Raw genomic sequence first — 20545 nt, forward strand, 5'->3', positions numbered from 1 at the left:
TCACATAGATTAAAGTGCACTTTGGTGTTATCTTTGCCTGCAGTCGCTTCGACACCCAATTCAAACCCCCTATTCCATACACAACTCCTATGCCCCACTTGGTCCCACTTTCAAACTGAAGAAACTTGCACTTGTACAAGATTTTTTATATTCTGTGTATTCAGCTTTCGTTTCTTGTTGCTCCAATTGCACAAAAGCCACGCGCTCGACTTATGAATTTTACAACTTCCCGTTGCCAGCTCAGGCAAGCTTAGGGTTTGTCCCTCCCCTAACATGCTACTGCCAGGGGATTTCCAGTACAACAGCAGCAATAGCAACAGCGTCAGTCAGAGACAAACGGCGCTCAGACATGCAAGCGGCTATTCTAGAGGGGGAGGCTAGCGGGCGAGCTAGGCGGGTGGGCGGTAGGTCTTTTGGCCCCCGCCTGCTTTGCCCCATTCGGAGCCATTCAGGCCACTTGTGACCTCTGCAAAAGATGCGCAGCAAAAATGAAAAATAATCCCAAATTCAATTGCAAATGAAATTGAGGGCGAAAAACGCCCACAATACCCTTACAAAGCGCAAAGAAAGAAGAAGAAATTCACCCGCATACTATACAAGAAATCCCTACAGGCCAAAAACAGATGTTTTTGCAATTTCGACGCTTTAAACATGTAAAGAACGCGTTGAGCCAACAACAAGTAGCTCGCTGAACACTAAGAAGGAGCCACAGCTTCAATACCCATTAAATTATGTATTCTCAGGCATTTCTTTTTTCTCACCAAGTTTCAGAGAGCAGCAAAATGAATAGATATTTGGCGACTTAAAAATAAGGAACTACAATGGTCAATATATTCATAGTTTAAAAAATTAATAAATGACTATGATCTTTCCAGAGGAAAGTTTCCTTTTCATCTTATCATAACGATAAGAAATGCCTATCCTTTAAGTTTTATTTAACGTTGTGCTCTTTACTTGAACTAATTTATAAAAACTCATTCAATATATTAAAGAGTAAGATCTTGCTTATTTGTGTGTGTGATCTAAGCGAAACAGCAATAACATTTTAAGTTAATTATTCATTTTGCCAAAATAAATATTTCGCGATTACTGACAGAAAAATTCGTCATGTTTCTTGACAAGCTGCTTATTTCCATTTCTCAGAAGGCTTTGAAAGTATAAAATAAAAGTTGAATAGCTCACAAGAGGGCGTCACATGTAGCTAATGCCACAAGCAAAGTTCGAGGGCGTGCACATGAGCTGGGCGTGGCACTTTAGTGCGTATATAGAGCGCTTATGCGCATTTGTAAATGCTCTTGCGGTGTGTGTGTGTGTGCGAGTGCGTGGGTGGGTGTGTGTGTGTGTAAATACATTACATATAATTCTCAGTAATTTGCTTTTATTTTGCAAATGATTTGATTATTTTGTTCTTGTTGCTCCTTTTGTTTTGTTTACTTCGTCTCCGTCGTCATTTCCATACACATTTCCATTCCCACTTCCATTTTCATTCCCATCTTCATCATCATCGTCAGAGTGAACGTCATTTGGCAGCCTTAATTTGTTTACTTTGCAACTGTTGTTTTATGTTTGCATTTATATTATTATTTGTTTTAATTAAAAAATGTTTTAATTTATCCAGGCTTTGTTGATGCTGTGATTGCGTGAGTGCAAGTGTGTGTGAAAGAGATTGAGCCTTAAATGCCGCACAGGATCATGCTTAAGCGGCTTTTGATACCAAACCCGACATATATGTCAATTTGCTTTAGTAGCTTTTGCAATGTAGGAAAATCAAATGTTCATTTAATATTAAATTTAATCTTAACTCAGGCTCTAAAGCAAATTAATTTAGTCATAAGTCATAATTTTTAAAGAAGATATTTTATAAAATATATATATATTCTATAAAATTGAATGAAATCTATATTAATGTTTCCCCACTCATATTTAATATATTCTTGCATTACATTTTGAAGTCTAGGTAACTTCATAAAATTTATTCTCAAATTTAAGTTTAGTATAAAGTACATTCATAGAGGAGTTATATTTGCATATATTTTTAACTTCATTTAATAAAATCTGTAATTTCTGCACTAGACATAAGTTCTTAGTTGCTTATGCTTGTGCATTAGCATTCCTTTTATTGACATTAACTTTTGATAACTTATTAATTAAATTCATTTGCTTACTATTTTAAATTTCATTTTTCAATTTATGTTATTTTGTTCGCTGAATATGCATATAATATTTTTAGTATATCCTCCAGGGCAAATAAATTCTAACTTTTCTTTAAATAAATACCAAAAATTTCGTTTTGTTGCCACATAAAATTGGCTTCATACACGAGTTCTTCATGAAATGCTTATTGGAATTAATCATTTTATGACATTCATTTTAGACAGCATTGCGAAACTCTTGCTCGATGGGAAAGCGTTTTTTAATGAGTTGAATAATAAAACCTTAGCATATCTGGCTGTCTAATGCATATTTAATCTGACACAAATAAGTTTCCCATGAATAAACATATGAAAAGAAATGTGTATTCATTCAATACCAAGACACTTAAAAAACAGATGCCTCAAGAATCGATATTCGTTTCGTGTGGGCAAAACAAATCTTCAATTCATTTGCACAACGCCTCCAGTGTGAGCTATGCCCATATAATAACCTATGGATCCTCCCATTTCTGGGTATACTGTGTGAGAGCTTTGCCTAGGCACTGGAAGTGCTAGCAGCTATAGCTCTTCCTGTCGCCGTCACCTGCGCTTCAACACTTCCACATAAAGCCAGCCAGCAGCCAGGACAGACATCTTCCCCGCTGCCCACATGGCCAAGAGGGCCTCCCCCCAAGTACGATATTACGCATTTCGGCAGCGTCCGGCGCGGGTGTAGACCAACAAATGCGACGGACACGTGGTCAGACAGTCGGTTCTGGCGACAGCAACGACATCGCTTTCCGCATACAAATTAGTTTTTGCGGCTCAGACTTTAGTCGGACTGGTTGCTCTTCTCTCGGAGCTCTTACTCGTGGCTTGTGTTTTGGCATCTGTTTTTTGTTATTTTTGTTTTTTTTTTCTCAGCTTAAACACATTAATATTAAATACATAAAGATACAAATTCGTACATATGCGTTAGTTTTGTATGTAAATGCGGTAAACCTAAGTAAGAGCTGCCTTGGAAATATTTCTATCAGTCGCTTGCGGGCATACAAATGGCCCGAGTTAGAGATGAGCCGCTTACAATTAGAGATTACGTTGGATTTGCACGAAAAATGTTTAGGAATTGATATCTGAGATTTATATGTATTTCTGTGCATATATAAGTAAGTAGTAGTCACAGAAAATAAGTCAGTCAACAAATATTTATCTAAGAGAATGCGCGCTTTCGCTAACAACAATCGATATTTATCGAACCATATTGTTTAAGCGTTCGGGATAGTTATTACATTCCTATAAATAGTATCTAAAAGTTATTTTCTTCTTGTTAAGGTACTAAGGCTTTTATATTTCCCACACATTAAATTTAAAATGAATGGAAACATTGCTAGAGCATTTTAATATAAAATATAAAAAGCACGTAAATTAAGATCGCATGATCAAATTAAAAATAGTTTTAAAAGAACGACAAGCCAATGAAATAAATATATTCTTGATCAGCAACGACAGCCAAGTTGATTTAGGCATTTCCGACTGTCTGTTTCTACGTAAACAAGTCTAAAGGTTTCAAAGCTATCGTCATACAACTATGCCCTATATCATAAGCTGCCAAAGAAAGACAAGGTCGTACGAGAGGTTCTTGTATGAATAACTTGTTTGCTTATAAAAAATATCTTGACTTTGCGTATAAAATTATTTTTTGTACTGCAAAATGTTCTATTTTCTCAGATATTTTTACAAATCTCAGCATTTACGAGATTCACTATTCTTGCAGCAAAGTCGTAAGCCAACTGTCTACAAGGGTATTTTCGGCGATTCGCTTTATTCGACCTATTTTCCACATAATTAATTATTTATTGCATATAAGATATCGGGGGCAATGTATGATAATATGCTATTTAAATTGTGTTCTTTGCGACATAAAATACGTGCAAGATTTAAATCGTTTTATTTTTTTTTAATTTGTATTTTCATTAAAAAAAAGATAAATTTATCAACAAAAAAAGATTTATTGCTCTTCTGCCAATTAGCTTAGACTTGATAACATTTTTTGGAAAGCTCCCACATTTTTTTAATAACCACAAATGATATAGAGTAAAATGTAATAAAAATTCCAAAAATGACATTAAAACATTCTCTCTGTGCATTTTCTGACTGCTTAATTGTTGTAGCTGTTAAATACTTGCACCTGTCCCCGTATCCTTATCCAAGCTATTTCCATGCCTGCTTGTCACTCAACTCAAGTGCTGTACCAAAGATAAACAAGAATATTTGGGAGAAAACGAGCAAAATGTTTAGTTAGAAGCTAACAGCAAATGAAAATGGTAGCCAAGCAATTTGTGGTCATGCCAGGACAACGACAAGTGCGGGGGAGAAGGTAAATGTTCATACAGCGATGAAATGAAAGGACATCAGCTACGAGTCTCAGATACACAACTTTGACTGCGTGCGAATGATGTAGAAATAAGCCAAATCTTTCGACTCTATTCTATCCGATGTGCGTGTATGGTGTGTGGAGTGCGTGTGCGCAGGTGTGGATGTGTGTGTGTGTGTGTGTGTGTCGTTCACTAATTAACGACAGAATAATTTTCTATGCCATGAATGAAACCTGGCCCCCAAGAACAGCCAGCCGTAGTTCATGCTAAGAGTCTGGAATGGGAATATAGATAGGGGTTCGGGCTAAGGCTGAGGCTGCGGCTTGGTTCATGGAATTAGAAAAGTTCATTTGGCAGAGCAACTGTTTGGCTTTTGCCCCTAAATTCGACCTGCAGCCACCACAGCGACAGCAGGAACAGTTGCTTCGGCTGCCAAATTTTGCATGCAAGGCAAAGTGCAATATCAACAAGCGACCAGAGACTAACCATTGAGACAGCACACACACAAAGACAGAGAAAGAGAGAAATATGTCGACTTGTCGCACAACGTAAAAAGTTTCAATGGGACAAGTGCCTGGCATTGGACACATTGGAATACATGGAACATGGATAGAAGCCCGGAATTTTCAACCATGCACAATGCAGGCGCTGCTAATGCGCCAAGATAAGAAAGCAATGAGAATATGTGGAAAGGCCAATGATAAAGTGGGCAGAAATGGAATGTGCTCAAGGGAGTGTATTTGCCCAAACACACAAACATACTCGTGAAAAGTTCACATGTATTCAAATATTCATTGCATGCGATTTGACCGTAAAACAAATGAAAAATTGCGGTTTTATTTTCGGATTTGCCTACGCACACCCCAACTTCAAATTGTTAGTGAATAGTGAATGGTGAGTACTGAATGTTAAATAGTGAATAATAGCTCATCCTGTTTACGCAGATTACTCGCAGAGATTCGCCAAAAAAGTAGAATGGCAGCAGGAAATTTGTGGTTTATAGGCCTAGACACTGAGCAAAATCCAAATCAATTGCTAAGAGCCAGTCCCAAAAACTTAACTTGGCACTAAATTTATATTTTTGTCAAAATATATAAATTTGTAACAGAAATTTGATTGCTAAAATGTCTTGCTATAAACTAATTTAAATTCCAAAGAGTTGCACAACTTATATTTTGTTTATATATTTAAATAAAAATTGTTAAAATATAAAATGTAGGTAAGTTCAAGATTATCGTCAATCGTCGTAATGGAATACATAAATAAATAAGAACAAGAAGCAGAAACAATTTGTATTTGTATGTCTCTGAATATTTGAAGCAAAAAAGTATTAAGGAAATCATTTTTCATCATGAAAATTCTTGTAATAAATAAATGTTTAAGATTATCACATTTTTTTATTATTGTATAAAGTATGATAAGTTAAGCATTCCATATTACATAATATGCAGTGTAGTCAATTGCTTGTCAGAAGTGTTTGGAGATTTTTTGTCCATAAGTCATAAGTAAGTAATCCACTTATTCCACTTTCAACAAAAAATATTCCTGCAAAACGTCTATAAAAATAAATAAGCTCTTTGTAATATAAAATAAGATAACTTTACCAAAATACTTTCTTATTCCACAATAAACAAAATTAGATAAGAAACAACATAAATTACTATAGAGTAACTCAAACAATTGCTAAGCTGACAAACCTCAGTAAATTTTTCCAGGCCAGGTTGTTGCAGTGTACAACAACAAAAACAACAACAACAACAACAATAACAACAGCAACAACAAAAACAATAACAGCAACAGCAAAAGCAGTACTAGCTTCATTTCCTCTGCTGCAAGCCAAAACGGAAGCAACAAATATCATCAGGCCCAATTGCATTTGTGGCCGAAAAGTGGAAATATTTACTTGGCCCCCGGTTTTTGAATAGGAAGCGGAAGGGTGGGCGGGCCTTTGACGGTGTATTTTTGTGGGTGCGGCTGCAAGTTTGATGAAGGATACTTAGTTAGTGGACTGCCTTCTGGGCAAAACTAGCAGCAGACAAGTACATTAGATAAAAGCCAGACATACCAGCTGGCTGGCAGAAGGACTCACAAGGATGCCGAATGAAGTGAACTACAAGATTTCGTGTTTGGGAATGATAAAAGTGGTTTATGACTCGGTTTACGTTTCGGTTATGTCTGCCAGTACTCAAGCATAATCTAAAGCTGTTAACGAGCATTTGCCAAATAGGCACGGACTAAGGCACACTTCAAATTTGCACAAACACTGAAAATTCTCCAATTAAATTCAAGAATTTTGCATAATCGAGGGACGCAACAGGAATTTGTGATGACAGTCTTTTATGCAGGATTTGAATTCAATTATAATAAATTAATAATTATTATGATATGAGCTGTATATTAACAAAGTTATATAAATAACTCTTTTTTATTTCAATTGTGAATTTCATAAAGAATATTTATTATATTTTTGGTACATGTTCCTTGAAAGCTTGTGAATCTACTAATATAATGCTTCCTTCCGTCTAAGGCAGAATTGAAGTAATTACTTTCAGAATAGAACTATGTATACCTGCATTTCGCCCTATCCTAATAACATTGTATTGGGGCTTTTTTTTATAAAGGGTTTTGCACGTAATTGTAATTGTAAATTTAAACAAAGTACACCTCTAATTACTAACCGTTGAGATCCCTTTACTAAATTCAACATACATCTGCCTTAGGAATAAAAATCTGGCCTAATAAGATCAGGGTAAGCTCCACAACAATATTTGACTGCTAATCACCATATGATTACATGCACCGAAATCTATTAAATATTAAATACAAAATCTGAAATCATGCTTTTTTTTTGAGAAATGACATCATTCTGAAAAAACTCGATAAAAACAGTTTTTAGCTTGTTTTTCTATGCAATTGGTACAGTCAAGTCCTTGCAATAGTTGTTTTTGTGGCTGATGTTGTAGTCGTTTGTGCAACAGCAGCAGCAGCAGTAGTTAGACTTGCGTCGAGTCCTGTTTGTGTCCTTGTATCAACTATGACAACGTCGCCAGCGTTGTCGATGCTGTTGTCATCGTAGTCATTATCAAGTGCCCGACACTGAACACCCACCAATGCCCCGAAAATAACCAGTGAAGCACTTAAAAACGACCACATGACTGCCGCCAGCGGGTGCCCGACACGCCCCCATCCAACCATTCTAGCCGAGGGTGCACTTAACCGCCCACTCGCTCTTAAGCCGCCTGCCATAATCGATGGCTGTCTCAGTTAGTCGGAATGTGTGATTGCGTAAGTGTGTGCGTGTGTGTGTGTATGGGTGCAAAACCCCAGCAAAACCACAATTTTGAGTTCAATTTAAACAAGCTGAATGAAGTGGTCATTGCTGTTGTTCTTGTGTCTTTTTATTGATCATGTCATTCTTTTCGAGAGCTTCTCATGTTGTAGCTAGGCAATTCTCAGGTTTGTCAGTTATTAAGGGAGAACAGCTTAGGATAGACACAATTTTACTCCTTTTTATTTCGGTTAGTTGCAATGTAAGGATTACACATGCACAACATGGAATTGCGTATTTTTGTAAGAGGTTTAACTTGATTTTTGAGTAAGGGGCACAGAAAAAAAAAAAAAATAAATAAATAAAATAAAATATGCTTTAGTTTGTTGCTAAAGATGTATACAGAAAATTTGTTATAAAAATAAAAATTTATTAGCGAACATGCTTTCTTATAAGATTTAAATTCAAATTTATTTCATTTTAAATAATGTAAAATGTAAAGGCATATTTTATATTTATCTTTAAAACAGATTAGGCAACGCTCCTCTCAAATATTTCTGATCTGATTTACGTATTTGATTTTTCATGTTATTTTACTATTTAGCTCAAAGTCTGAAATAACGTCATTTTAAAGTTTTGAAATGTTTAATGTGATATCAGTTGTCCTAGGAGTATTTATTTATTTGATAATTTATTTCAGCTAAGTAATTTAAAATCGTATATAAAATCGCTTTGACTATGTTTTATGCGAAAACTTTCATATGTGGAACAGAAAATATATTAAACTTTAGTTGAGCATTAAAACAACGTAGTTCTAAAACCCTCAGCTTTTCAGCGATTTTAATGGCCACCGTTTCTCTAGTCCTAAGTAAACTAATACACCTGTATAAACTGCATGAATTGCGCCCCTCCCCACAACGTAGCCCGCCTGTTCCTGCAAAAACTTGCAGTATACATCATTTAGAAATAGGTATGAATATGGGCACGTTTATAAAAGTTTTTATCCTAGTGCCCCTTTTTAATTAAACTCAAACACATGACCCGTTGATTCCCCAAACACACATTGAGTTGCCACAGTTCACATATGCACACACATACACACACATGCACACATACAGACATACATACATACTCATGTATACGTCCAGTGGGGGGCATGGGGAGTTAGGTAGCCAACAATTTATGACCACTGCCAGCGGCTATGCTATACACATATAGACCGGCATCCACAAGGACACTGACGACAATTCAAACAGAAATTTAATATTTTAGTAGTTAAATTATTTGGCACTTGTAATAAAACAAACAACTTGCAGCTGCAGTCGCCTCGCTAACGCGCCCCGCGTCCCCTCTCCGGAAACTGCATGAAACAAGTGCAAAGTGGTAAAATGGAAAAGTTTTTGAAGCCGTTGCACAAACCGCATAACGGCGACGCCGAACGGGTTTTGGGGCGTGGCATGCCGTTGGTTGCAGAAAACCTCAAAATATTCAACAGCCTCCACTGAAGGATGCCCGTCTGGCAGCAGTTGCCTTGGCTGACCAAATGTTGTTAAATAGCACGAGCAAAATGTAAATATAAATTTTCAGCACAAGATTTATGCATATTTTGAAGCTCGTAAAGGCACAAGACAAGCAAATTTCTGAGCTGAGTTCAGTTTTGTTGCACAACAGCTGCCCCCATTCCGCCCTCCGCCCACCGCCCACCATTGCCTCAAGTGGCATGTGTGCTCTAAATTTTAAAATTATTTGAAATTGTCCTTGGTACGCTGCTGCAGCTGTCACAAGGACATGAACTGCAGTAGCCTGAATTATGGTGCAAGACATTGGCTAAAGTCTTTCGCTTGAACTTATGTCAGTCCAGTTCGTATTTGAATTCTGAGTGTGTTTGCGCGTGTGTGTGTGTGCGTATGCACAGTAAATCCAATTGGGCACATTAAGCATACGTCATGTACCACATGGAAATGTGACTCGACTGCCGGCTGGCTGGCTGGCTTCTTGTTTATTCTCATTGGGTGTGTAATGGGAATATTGCTTACAGAGACTTTAATAGTTAGGCATTTAAGACGTATTCTCACAGTTTCACGATGCATGAGAATATTACGCCATTTGCATATTGCATAGTAAAAACAGCACAATAATCCCTTGTGAAAGCGAGCAGGGAATTAACTATATAAAAATACGATATAGCACAAATAAATAGAAATTAAGTACCCTTGCATAATATTATGGTTTCTTTACTAACTGCAGTTTTTTTCTGAGTGTCTGACCAACTGGAAGCCGGTTTTCAAGAATTATTTGAATAATAATCATATTGTGGAAAGGTATAAAAAATTCAAAATAAATACGAGCCTTTCAAAAATTAGCTTGTAAAATATACAAATTTTAAAATATCCCAATAACAATATTTTGATGTTAAAAAGTGACAAAGTTACACTCATAGCATGTAAAATAAACTTCAAATTGACCATTCGTGACACTGCCTGATGGTCGCCCCCAAAAAGTATGCTACATTCGCCGGGCAAATAACACGAGCTGACGGAAATGAAATTGATGACCAACATAATTTCTTGCCGCATGCATTTTCCCGTATGCGCATTTGCAACCACCGTGGCGTATGCAGATTGTGGGCGGGGGCATATCCTGCTGTTAAAGGCCAGTCAGCACACATCAATAAATATTTGAAGCGGACGTCCCCGTCAAAATGGAAGACGAGCTGCAGGCTGCAGGCCTGTAAAGGATCGCTGCGCTTGACCCAACGGCAAACCTCGACCGCAGCGAGTAGCGAACGAAACGATTTTAGTGTGGAATGTTCAACAATTCAATTTACCGCAAAACTCGTTATTACGGGAGCCTGCAACGGACCGTGCAACCCCAGAGCACTCTCTACCCCTCCATATGTATATAGCCAAAAATGGTTGCCAACGGTGTTGAAGCCGTTGCCATATGCTGCTGTTTTCCATTGCCAAGTGCAAAATGTATTTAAACCTGTCGCCCCAAAGAACACCCCGCACCTCCCCCACACATGGTGCCATACTGCCTCTACAGCATTTGTTGTGGCTCTCACGTGTCTGTGTGTGCGTGTATGGACATTAAAATTTATGCAATGCAAATGTTAAAGTGTGTGTGCGTGTGTGTTTGTGTGTGGCAATGGCCCCAGCCCGCTTTTGTCTAGGTGCCAACACTGCAAATTGGTCCAAACTGGCCGGCTTAGACGTGGTTTGGGTGGTGCGTGATTCCCTGCACAAAATATTAAAATATTTAATATGAGAGACTGTGATTGTACATCCTTACGTGCCAGTGGTTTTTGGCATGCCTTAACAATTAAAAGGTTGTCAAAATTATCCAATTGGGTAATAAAACTTTCCACATTATTATTTGAGTATATGTTCTCTAATTATATCCAAGTTTTCAATTGAAATTGCGATTCTGCACAGTTAAGAGCTGATGAAAAATGTTCTAATAACAAGCTAGAAACTAGAACTAGAACTTGAAAATATATTTCTGCATTAAAAACTAGAGTATCGTAAGGTATTTATATGTTTCCAGGAAATGGTTCAGAATAACCAAATTTTCAATTATTTTAATACTCTCACAAGTTTTAAAGCAATCATTATGAAATCTTTTAGGTGTTCGTCGAATAATGTTCAATAAACCGTTATAAGTATAAAATAAGGCCCCAGCTGTATGCGGGACTTGCAAGATTCCAGGCATACACAACACCACACATATTGTCAATAAACTGAAAATATTGTCAATATGTAAAGTATATAAACAGCTATTAACAACAGCTGGCTGCAAATTGCTCATAATATGGAATTTGCTTCCAAGAAATTAACAAAATATATTAATATTCTGGAACTGGACAACGCCTATTCAGTTTTAATATGACTGCTGAATATAGAGGAGCTTTATTCGTTTCGGTTTCCGAGAATAATTTATAAAACTAGTTTTATCTCTTTTAATATTAAATTCTCAACAGAACAGTGAAATTGGTGTTTGGAAAAGTGCAAGAATATATAAGAAAAATTATTTTTAAATTATCTTTGAGTGTTTTCTAAAATATTTCAGTTTTTATATAAATTTTATAATAAAATGCTAAATTATGGATATTTGCTGACAATTTTTTTGCTGTTCACCCTAGATGAACTAAACTTTGAATCATCGGATAATAATGGCATGGCCGTGCCGGTTGGTTTCTTCTTTTTTTTTTTTTTTTTTTGCCAACTAAACAAAGAAAATTGTAAAATATATATATATATATATTTCAGTCATTGACCTTGTTTAAGGATATGGAAGGACAATGCAATACGTATTGTTTTGGTATAGTAAAACCCATTTTGCAGCAAACAAAGCAACATCAGTTCTCAGAGTTACAAGACAAAATCAGAGATCTATATACGGTCATAAAGAATACGGAAAATCAACTAAATGCCGTTCAAATCAAATATGGAGTCTGCGAGGATGCGACGAAAAACAGAGAAACTCTATCGAGAGAGCAACTGAATCGAAAGGTAACGCAGCTCACTGAGCTACAAAAGAGAGCAGATGCACAGGAGGAGAGCATAAAGAGCTTGGAGATTCAGTTGAGCAGTCTACAAAACCGTATTGGCATCTGTGAAGAAACAGTCAAGAATCGGGAAGTACAGTATGAACAGCTAAAGGATTTGAATGGCTCGTGTAATAATAGCAGCAAGGTTAAAGACGATCTCATAGCAACAAATAAGGCGCTAATTGATAAACAGCAAACCGCATTTCAAGGTGAAATGATTAAAATCGAACTTAAGGACCGACAAATAACTGAACTAGAAGCTCACCTTAAGACCAAAGAAACCATCGTGGCTGAACAGCAGACAAAAATTGGTTCGGATGCTTTAAAGATCAAACAATTGTTTGATAAAATATCTCAATACGTTGCACAACTCAAAAAATGTCAATCAACAAGTTGTCTGGGCAAATCTACCAATGTACATGTGATACGTGTGCCCGGTGCCGAGCCCTTTCCAGTATTTTGTGACTCAACTCTCGCCGATTCCGGTTGGACTGTTATATTGCGGCGTCGTGATGGTTCGGTCAACTTCAATCGCAATTGGACTGATTATACTTTAGGGTTTGGTGATTTAAGAGGAGAGTTTTTTATCGGACTGGAGAAAATTCACTTGATGACCAAGTCACAACATCATGAATTGTATATATATCTAAGGGATTTCGATGATGAAAATCGTTATGCACACTACGATCATTTTCAAATTGGTGAAGAGCACGAATTTTTTCGTTTGATGGCATTGGGCGACTATAAGGGAACTGCAGGCGACGCGTTATCCTCGCAAAGGGATATGAAATTTTCAACACCGGATCATGACAATGACAAGTCACCCAATAATTGCGCTAAGGAGTTCCGAGCGGGCTGGTGGTACAGAAAATGTTATTACTGGTAAATAATATTATTAAATATAATATTTGATTTGATAATGCAAACTTGCATTTCTTTAGTAATTTAAATGGACAATACTTCAATGCGAAAACAACAAATCAGTACGGCATCAATTGGTTTGCGTGGCACAAAAATTCTCTGCAGTTTGTACAAATGATGATCAGACCTAAGCCGCATTAATTAATTTTAATTGTAAAAATAATATATTTATTAAGTATATAGGCATTAAAAGTATTTGTTAGCATATTATTGACCCTTTTTTTTGGAAACAAAGGGTTCAAATTTCTATTCTTAAATGCAATTTTATTTTTACAAGAAGTTATCAAATTACTGCAATTAACGAAATATGTGTGGAATATACCATTTATTCCACATTAAATTTAAAATAAAATACTAGGGCAGTTTCCATATTATTTTGTGTGTGATTCCCAACATTTTAAATTGGTTTCTAGAGTAGAAGAAAATAAAAACATACACATACTTTGCAGGACAAATAAAAAGCATGCGACACCGAAAAAGTTCAGAGAAAATGCAAATGCAGCACAATAGCAGTTTCGGATGTTTGTTAAGTGTGTGTCTGTTTGCACAGACTAGACAAAAAACCCATTAAAAGCGACTTGGATTATTGTGTTTTTCACGCTGTCTAGAGCCCAGTAAAATTCAGTTCAGTTGAGTTAAGGCGTTGGGGCAACTGATGCTTTTGCCACGTTTTAATTTGCACAAACATTTATTAAATTTTAAAATCTAATTTGAATTTTCACGCCACACGCCGAGGTAGACGACGACGAGCACGACGACAACAAAGGGTTATAAAACTAAACCAAGTGTAACACAAAACATGAGGGAATATGTGTTGGAACATTGCTCGATTCGCAGATACTCTGCAACAAGGCATAAGCTAATAAAAGGGAAAAGAAAAATATTAACATATCGAATAAAAAGTATTTACTTTTTGTATCAGCTACGCCTAATTCGGAGGGAAATATATTAGATATATATATATAAACGTATTTAAACAATAGAATTGGCCGATTTTTCTCTCCAAGAGTCGGCTTTATACACTCCTCTGTTCAACCTAATGGATACAGGGTATAAAGACAACGGAGCATAGCGTGAACGACAACAGCAACGTCGATGTGAAGGAGTCAACGCCAACAGGATGGAACCGAAAGCAACAGCATGGAATTGATTATTGAGCGAGTGTCGGGAGTTGGTTCTGCCACAGAGCTGTACGAGGAGAGTGACTCCCGTGTATATGTGTGTGTGAGTGTGGGGGTTAAATGGTACACTCCACACGGGACTTAGGTGTCCTGCACATGTGTGTGGTGGCAGCCAGTTGCGCCCGGGCTGACGCAAAAGTTATGGCACATTGGAATGCAGTTAATATTCAAGGCCTTAGCCGCCTTGTCGTAGCTGCAATGCATTTCGCAATGTTGTTGACAGCGGCACAGCAAAAATTGCAACTGAAAGTTGCATGCATAAACAGCCAAATGCCACGGCAATACCAACCGATCCCAGGGCAATGCTGGGAGGCCTTTTAGCGTATTCCGCCTCAATGTACATTTTAAATGCACTTTTCTGCAAAAAGCGAGGTCTGCTATCTAGCCGAACATTTATTTGGGGCTCTGCTTTCTATTTTGTGGCATAGTTTTTGGGGCGCGACGCGCTTTGTGTGGATTATCAGCAGAGGCAATTTGCAAAAAGAACTATTTTCAGCCGAGTGTGTGCTTTGAAATCAGAAAATAAGAAGAATAAAAAAGAAAGAAGCATGGCGCTAAATTGTTGGGTGGGGATTACACAAATTGAGGTTACGTTGACAAATTGTAGTCTAATCGATTTACTTTAGAGAAAAGCAACATTAACTATTTATATACACATTTCGATGGGTTTCGTTAGCCTAAAATTCATAAAAGAAACTTTTAAAAAAAAAGGTGATCGAAGATCATTAATAAACGTTTTACAATAAAGCTAACAAGCTGTTATACATTAATTAAAAATCCCAGATTGTATCCCCGAATTCTACTGAAGTACGAAATGCATTACCAAATTGATTATTTGTTAATACAATTTTTAACTTGGATTTTGAGCCAGTTAAAAATGATCGTTTGTAAAATCAAAGTATTTTTACATTTCTAGGTTTAATAGTTCAATAGTTATAAATTACTTTTCAAAAGTTATTGTTTCCATGAAATAATTGAACATATAATATATACATATATAATATGTATTGAAAATCTATCAATAACTATATTAATTTATTTGTTTCTTTTATTAACTTATTTAATGAATAGAACTCCAAACTTTTAGTATTAACTTTGCTGGGACAAAGTTTTCTTTCACCTTGTGATAAATGTTATTAAAAAAATAACAAAGGAACCTTTAAGAATGGCAAACAATATAAAACTGAGTTGAGGAGTTGAATCATCTTATATAATTATATAAAATATAATGCTCTTCCGGTTCAGAAATTCTCTTAGTTCAATTCACATGTGTTGAATGCGCTCAATTTGAGTTTACAATTCACAGCAGAATTCCTCAATAGAACATTGTATCTGTTTATTATCATTCTAGCAATTTCCTACTTCCTTTGAATACCAATGAAGATAGAGAAATGTCATTTGATGCAGTTCCCATTACGGACTTTTATTGATGTTGTCTGTTTGAGAGCAGCTAGAACTTAACAACAGCAACAACAGAATAGGAGTACAGCTGCCACACATCATGCAACATGCCACACGCAACAACAGCTATAAAGTTTTGCAGCTGACAATGAACATGAAAACCATGCGGGCATGACGAAGGGAATTGTCAATTTGGCATGTGACACACACTCATATCAGCATTTTATTATCAACGTATAACTGTCAATTAAAACTGAAGCATAGAAAAAAGTATTCAACAGAATGTAATACAAATGCAAGAATAACAACTTAGTTTGGGTCGCTGAACAATAAAACACCCTAGCATTTAAGATAGATGCCAAATGATATATTTCTTTAATTCATTAATAATTATCTACATTACTTTCTTATCTTTATTAAAAACTAACTTGACTCGATTTTGTTAATAGAAATAAAATCGTAAATTGAATAATTTGTAACAATAACTATTAAAACCAAAGTTTTTTAAACGGAACAGATTGTTTCTATGTATAAAAGTTACGATTGTTCTCAAAGAGTTCAACTATTAATTCAATTCAATTCTTTTATGACACTTATACGATAAAGTGCTCCGATCCGGTAAGTTATACTTATACTTTACGTGCTCAAAAACGTCAACTTTAATGCGTTACCCATTTCGTGACAAAATAATAATACCCTCTACCCTAATTTCCTTTTTTTTTTAATTTTTTTCAAAACATTATTCTGACCGCTAGAAAAAAGTAACATGAAAAATTAGTCATGCGCGATTTTGCTGGGTCGGTCAACCCCATTAGAGTGCAAAACTTCAATTAATGCTGAACCATGTCGCTGGGGGACAAGCAGCAGCAGCAGCAACAATAACAACAAATACAAATGGTGTTCAGTGGATTCAATTAACCGCTATTTTGCATAGTGTTTGCAACAATCAACGCGCCACGTGCATCGTGTGGCAGCTTAGGCGCTCTGCGGTGTGCTTTGAAGCTTGACACTTTTTGAACAACAAATGCAATAATTGTGGTTGTTGGTAAATAATATTTAGCAGACAACTGCAAGAAAGGTGAAAAAAAAACCACCCACAACGCCAAAAGTGTTGCGTATGAAAATAATTGAAAAAGTTTATAGCCTGCAAGCTCTGTACAGGTAACTCTATCGCACGGTATGTTTATAATTGTTGTACTTGTTTTTTTTTTTTTTTTTTTTATTTTTATTACCTGTCTTGTGTAATTTGTGAGTTGTAATTGCTGCTGGCCTTTGACTCTTGCATTGTAATTATAAAAATCAAATGACCCGCCGCTAATAGAATGCATTAAAATGCAGCGTTTGACGACCCAATAGGGTTCATTTATGAAAAGCACAATAATAACATGTGAATTGTCATTAGTATGCCAATTTCTATTGGGAGTATCATATTCATTATGACTTTATTTATTATTTGGATAAGTTTTATTTAGAGCAAAAAAAATATATGTATACACTTTTAAGAAAGCATACGCTTGATTCTATAACAAATATTTGAAAATATTTTCTTCATTTTAGGAATATAATATTCAACTAATTAACAATGAAAATAAATAAATTGTTTTTCTTTTAAATAAACAGAATACTTGTTTTCTTGAACTTTTTTAAAAAATAAAGTGCTTATGCATTTGTTCATGCATATTCAATGTTTTTCATAAGTATTTGAGACACGCTTATTTATTTTTGTAGCTTGAGAATGGACTGGTTATATTGTAACAATTTAAGAAGGCAATTATCATGAGCTGAGACTATTTAAACAAACAAAATGAAAAAAATACAAAAAGAAAACATCCTTTTACAAGCCTGAACCGTGTTATAACCCGTCCTATTGTTATTGGTTCTTTGCCATATTTTCAGCATATTTGCTATTGCACAGTGCTTTCGATATTAGTCAACGATGCATGAAATCAGCGCTCAGCAAAAAGCATTGTACGTTTATATAAACAGGATTTACACGCAAGTTGACGCGATGTTGTTTTCGATGAGGACGATGCCATGGCGCACAATAATTTCCGGCATTTGATAACAACAATAACAATAACAGCAGAAACAACAACAATAACAACTACAACAACAGCAACACACACAGTTTGGGGGAGTTTGGCGATTGTAAACAAACAAATTTCATGCTACGTTTCACCGGAAAGTTCAAAGCCGAGTTGAGGGATGGACAGAAGTAAAAAGAACCCAAATTGACAAGCGGCCGGAAATACAGTGTATGTTGTTTATTTTTACTTTTTTTTTTTTGCGCAAAGAGCACATACACTTTCTGTGTGTATGCGTGGGTGTGTGTTATTAAAACGAATTGAAATCAGGCTGCCAGCCAATGGCCACGTTAATTGGCAGACATGAAGCACGCACATAATTGAAATCAAGTGCGTTGAGCAGCACAATAACCCTAGAAGAGAACATATATGTGTGTACATGGTGTACATGTGTGTGTGGGTGTGCAGCGGTCATCGCCGCACTGTGCTGCGGTTGGATGAATACATTTTGCATGCGTGGCGACATGTGTCAACTTCTATTAAGTTAACGCTGGTCATTCAACCCGCGCACTCGCCCAGTCAACAGTCACCCCGCTCGGATGTACCCCTCCCTGGTGCCAGAGTGAAGCCGCTGGCCATGTGGTCAGCAGTTTGCAGCAGTTGCCAACTGATGCGGGGAAAGGCTAAAAGTGTAACTTAGCCACGAGGCGTTTACTGCGCGTATAATGGAGGAAGGGTGAGGCTGGCCGGGAATACAGCCACAATGCGGACTAAAAGTTGAGAGCTGGAACTTGTCAAGCGATTTAGAAAAAACACTTTTAGATTAACGTGCTGCAAATGGCACCAAGTGTAGAACTCTGTTAAGTTATCTACAATGCTGCAGATATCATATATACTCGGATAGTATTTAAGCATCAAACGAGGTGTTGGCACGCTCGAATTGCAATTCGTATGCCACAAATAATTAAAAACAATTTAAAGAAATTGCAAGACTAGAAAAGATAACAGTTTGACTAGAAGTAAGAACTTTAAATAAGGTAAGTTTTAGTTTTAAATGATAGAAATAAAATTACTACAAAAATATGTTTAAGTTTATGAGACCGGGATTGTGGATTATTATTACTTGTATAAGAATGAAGTTTTTCTTTTTGCGTTCAAAATATCCACTAAAATATTTGATGTTGGCAATATGTAAACTGGAAGAAAGTCATTTCCAAGCTAAGTCAAGATATATGCTAAAACAAAATTGTTTTTTATACTGTAACTTTGCTTTTCATATTGTAATATATCATTATTATTGCATTATAATTTTTAATATTTATTATTTAATAATATTATAGTCTTTTGCATTGTTAAAAACTTTTAAAAGCAGGTCAGGGGCTCAGCTTATCTAGAATATGAAATATTTAATATTTTCGGCGGATTTTAACAGATCAAATTATTCTGTGAAAATATACTTAGCATTAGGATTAACTTTAGCTCTTGCTAACATAGCCAAAACGCTACGTTTAACTACAAAATGTATACAATATGAAATTCGAATTAAAAATTAATTTCAGTTAACCAACTGGCGTTGCAAAACTGGTGTTGCTAATCGGTTGTTTACATTTATACGCCAATAGTTTTTGGGCGTGGCAAGCGCCCATCTATGTATAAATAACCATAACGTGGAAAAGAAGTGCAATAAAACAAAGTGGCATAAATAAAATGAGCCGCATTGCATTAATGGCAGTTGCAGGCAACTGCATAAAGCTGCCACGGCCAATGCACTCGAGTAATAAAACTAGGGAGCGAGCCCACAGGGGCCAGTCTTGGGGCGCCTGCAACGCGACCAACAATGTGGCAAGAGAGAGAGAGAGGCAGAGAGAGGTAGAGAGAGAGCAGGGGAAAGAACTGCCACTTGAGTTGCATTCTGTTCGGCTGTGCAAAAATTATATTACAACAATGTGTATAAATTGTGATTTCCATGCAGCATTCAAGTGGCAAGTGCAGACTGCAGTCCCATAATGGAGTCAGTGTGTGAAGTGAGTGTGCGAGCGCGCGAGTGTGTGTGCGTGTGTGTATGTGCGTGTGAATTAACCCGTGTAGTGTGTGTGGGGGGAAGCGTCTTGTGTACGCTTCGCTACTTGCCAACTGACTGGCAGTGTGTCAAGCCCAAGTCCTGCACAGTTGGATTGGAAGGGGCTCTGTGGCAACATGCGTGTACTCGCTTGGTTGATTTCAACACACGCATTCAACACGACGCGCCGCACACAACCCAACAATGTAATCAAAGTGGGCGGCAAGTGGCGCCAGCCCCATTTCACTCTCTCTCGCTTCTTTGGAGCAACTGCTCATTTCTAGCACAAAGCTTAATATGCTGCTAAATGGTATTAAATGGGGGAGAATGGATGGTCGGACGGACGGGTCGAAAGGGTGCCAAAGGACTGCACTACATATTTGATAAGCTTGCAAGCGTAAACACCTCGACATAGTTTTCTTTTCATACCCTGTACCCATTCGAAATGCTTATAAAGGGTATAAGCAAATTCTAAATGTACGTAACAGGCTGACGAAATTATATTCGATCCAGTTTCCTATACTTGACGTAAATACCGATGTCAGAAAATACACATGAGGACGATAAATAAATCGACAAATGGGCGGCCATATAACATATCATAAAAAATATAAACACATTCGCAGATCAAGTTT

General features: G+C 36.5%; 2 protein-coding genes across 4 annotated transcripts in view; one reads left to right on the forward strand and one right to left on the reverse strand.

The window, feature by feature from the left end:
- Positions 1-20545, reverse strand: part of LOC115762987 (disintegrin and metalloproteinase domain-containing protein 10) — a 146295-nt gene that overhangs the window by 11636 nt on the left and 114114 nt on the right. The gene's annotated exons all lie outside the window — the stretch shown is intronic.
- Positions 11886-13416, forward strand: LOC115762997 (fibrinogen-like protein 1). The gene is made up of 3 exons (XM_030705384.1): positions 11886-11963; positions 12044-13206; positions 13266-13416. Exons 1-3 carry the CDS (start codon positions 11952-11954, stop codon positions 13384-13386), a joined length of 1296 nt encoding a protein of 431 aa, XP_030561244.1. The 5' UTR covers positions 11886-11951; the 3' UTR covers positions 13387-13416.

Source organism: Drosophila novamexicana, unplaced genomic scaffold (assembly GCF_003285875.2).
Source record: "Drosophila novamexicana strain 15010-1031.04,08,12 unplaced genomic scaffold, DnovRS2.1 tig00000689-arrow-pilon, whole genome shotgun sequence".
Taxonomy (NCBI): Eukaryota; Metazoa; Arthropoda; class Insecta; order Diptera; family Drosophilidae; genus Drosophila; species Drosophila novamexicana.

What these genes read in the sequence shown, in the direction of transcription:
- LOC115762997 (XM_030705384.1), top strand. An exon ending in TACAGAAAATGTTATTACTG is followed by an intron (nt 13,207 to 13,265) that starts GTAAATAATATT and finishes GCATTTCTTTAG; the next exon opens with TAATTTAAATGGACAATACT.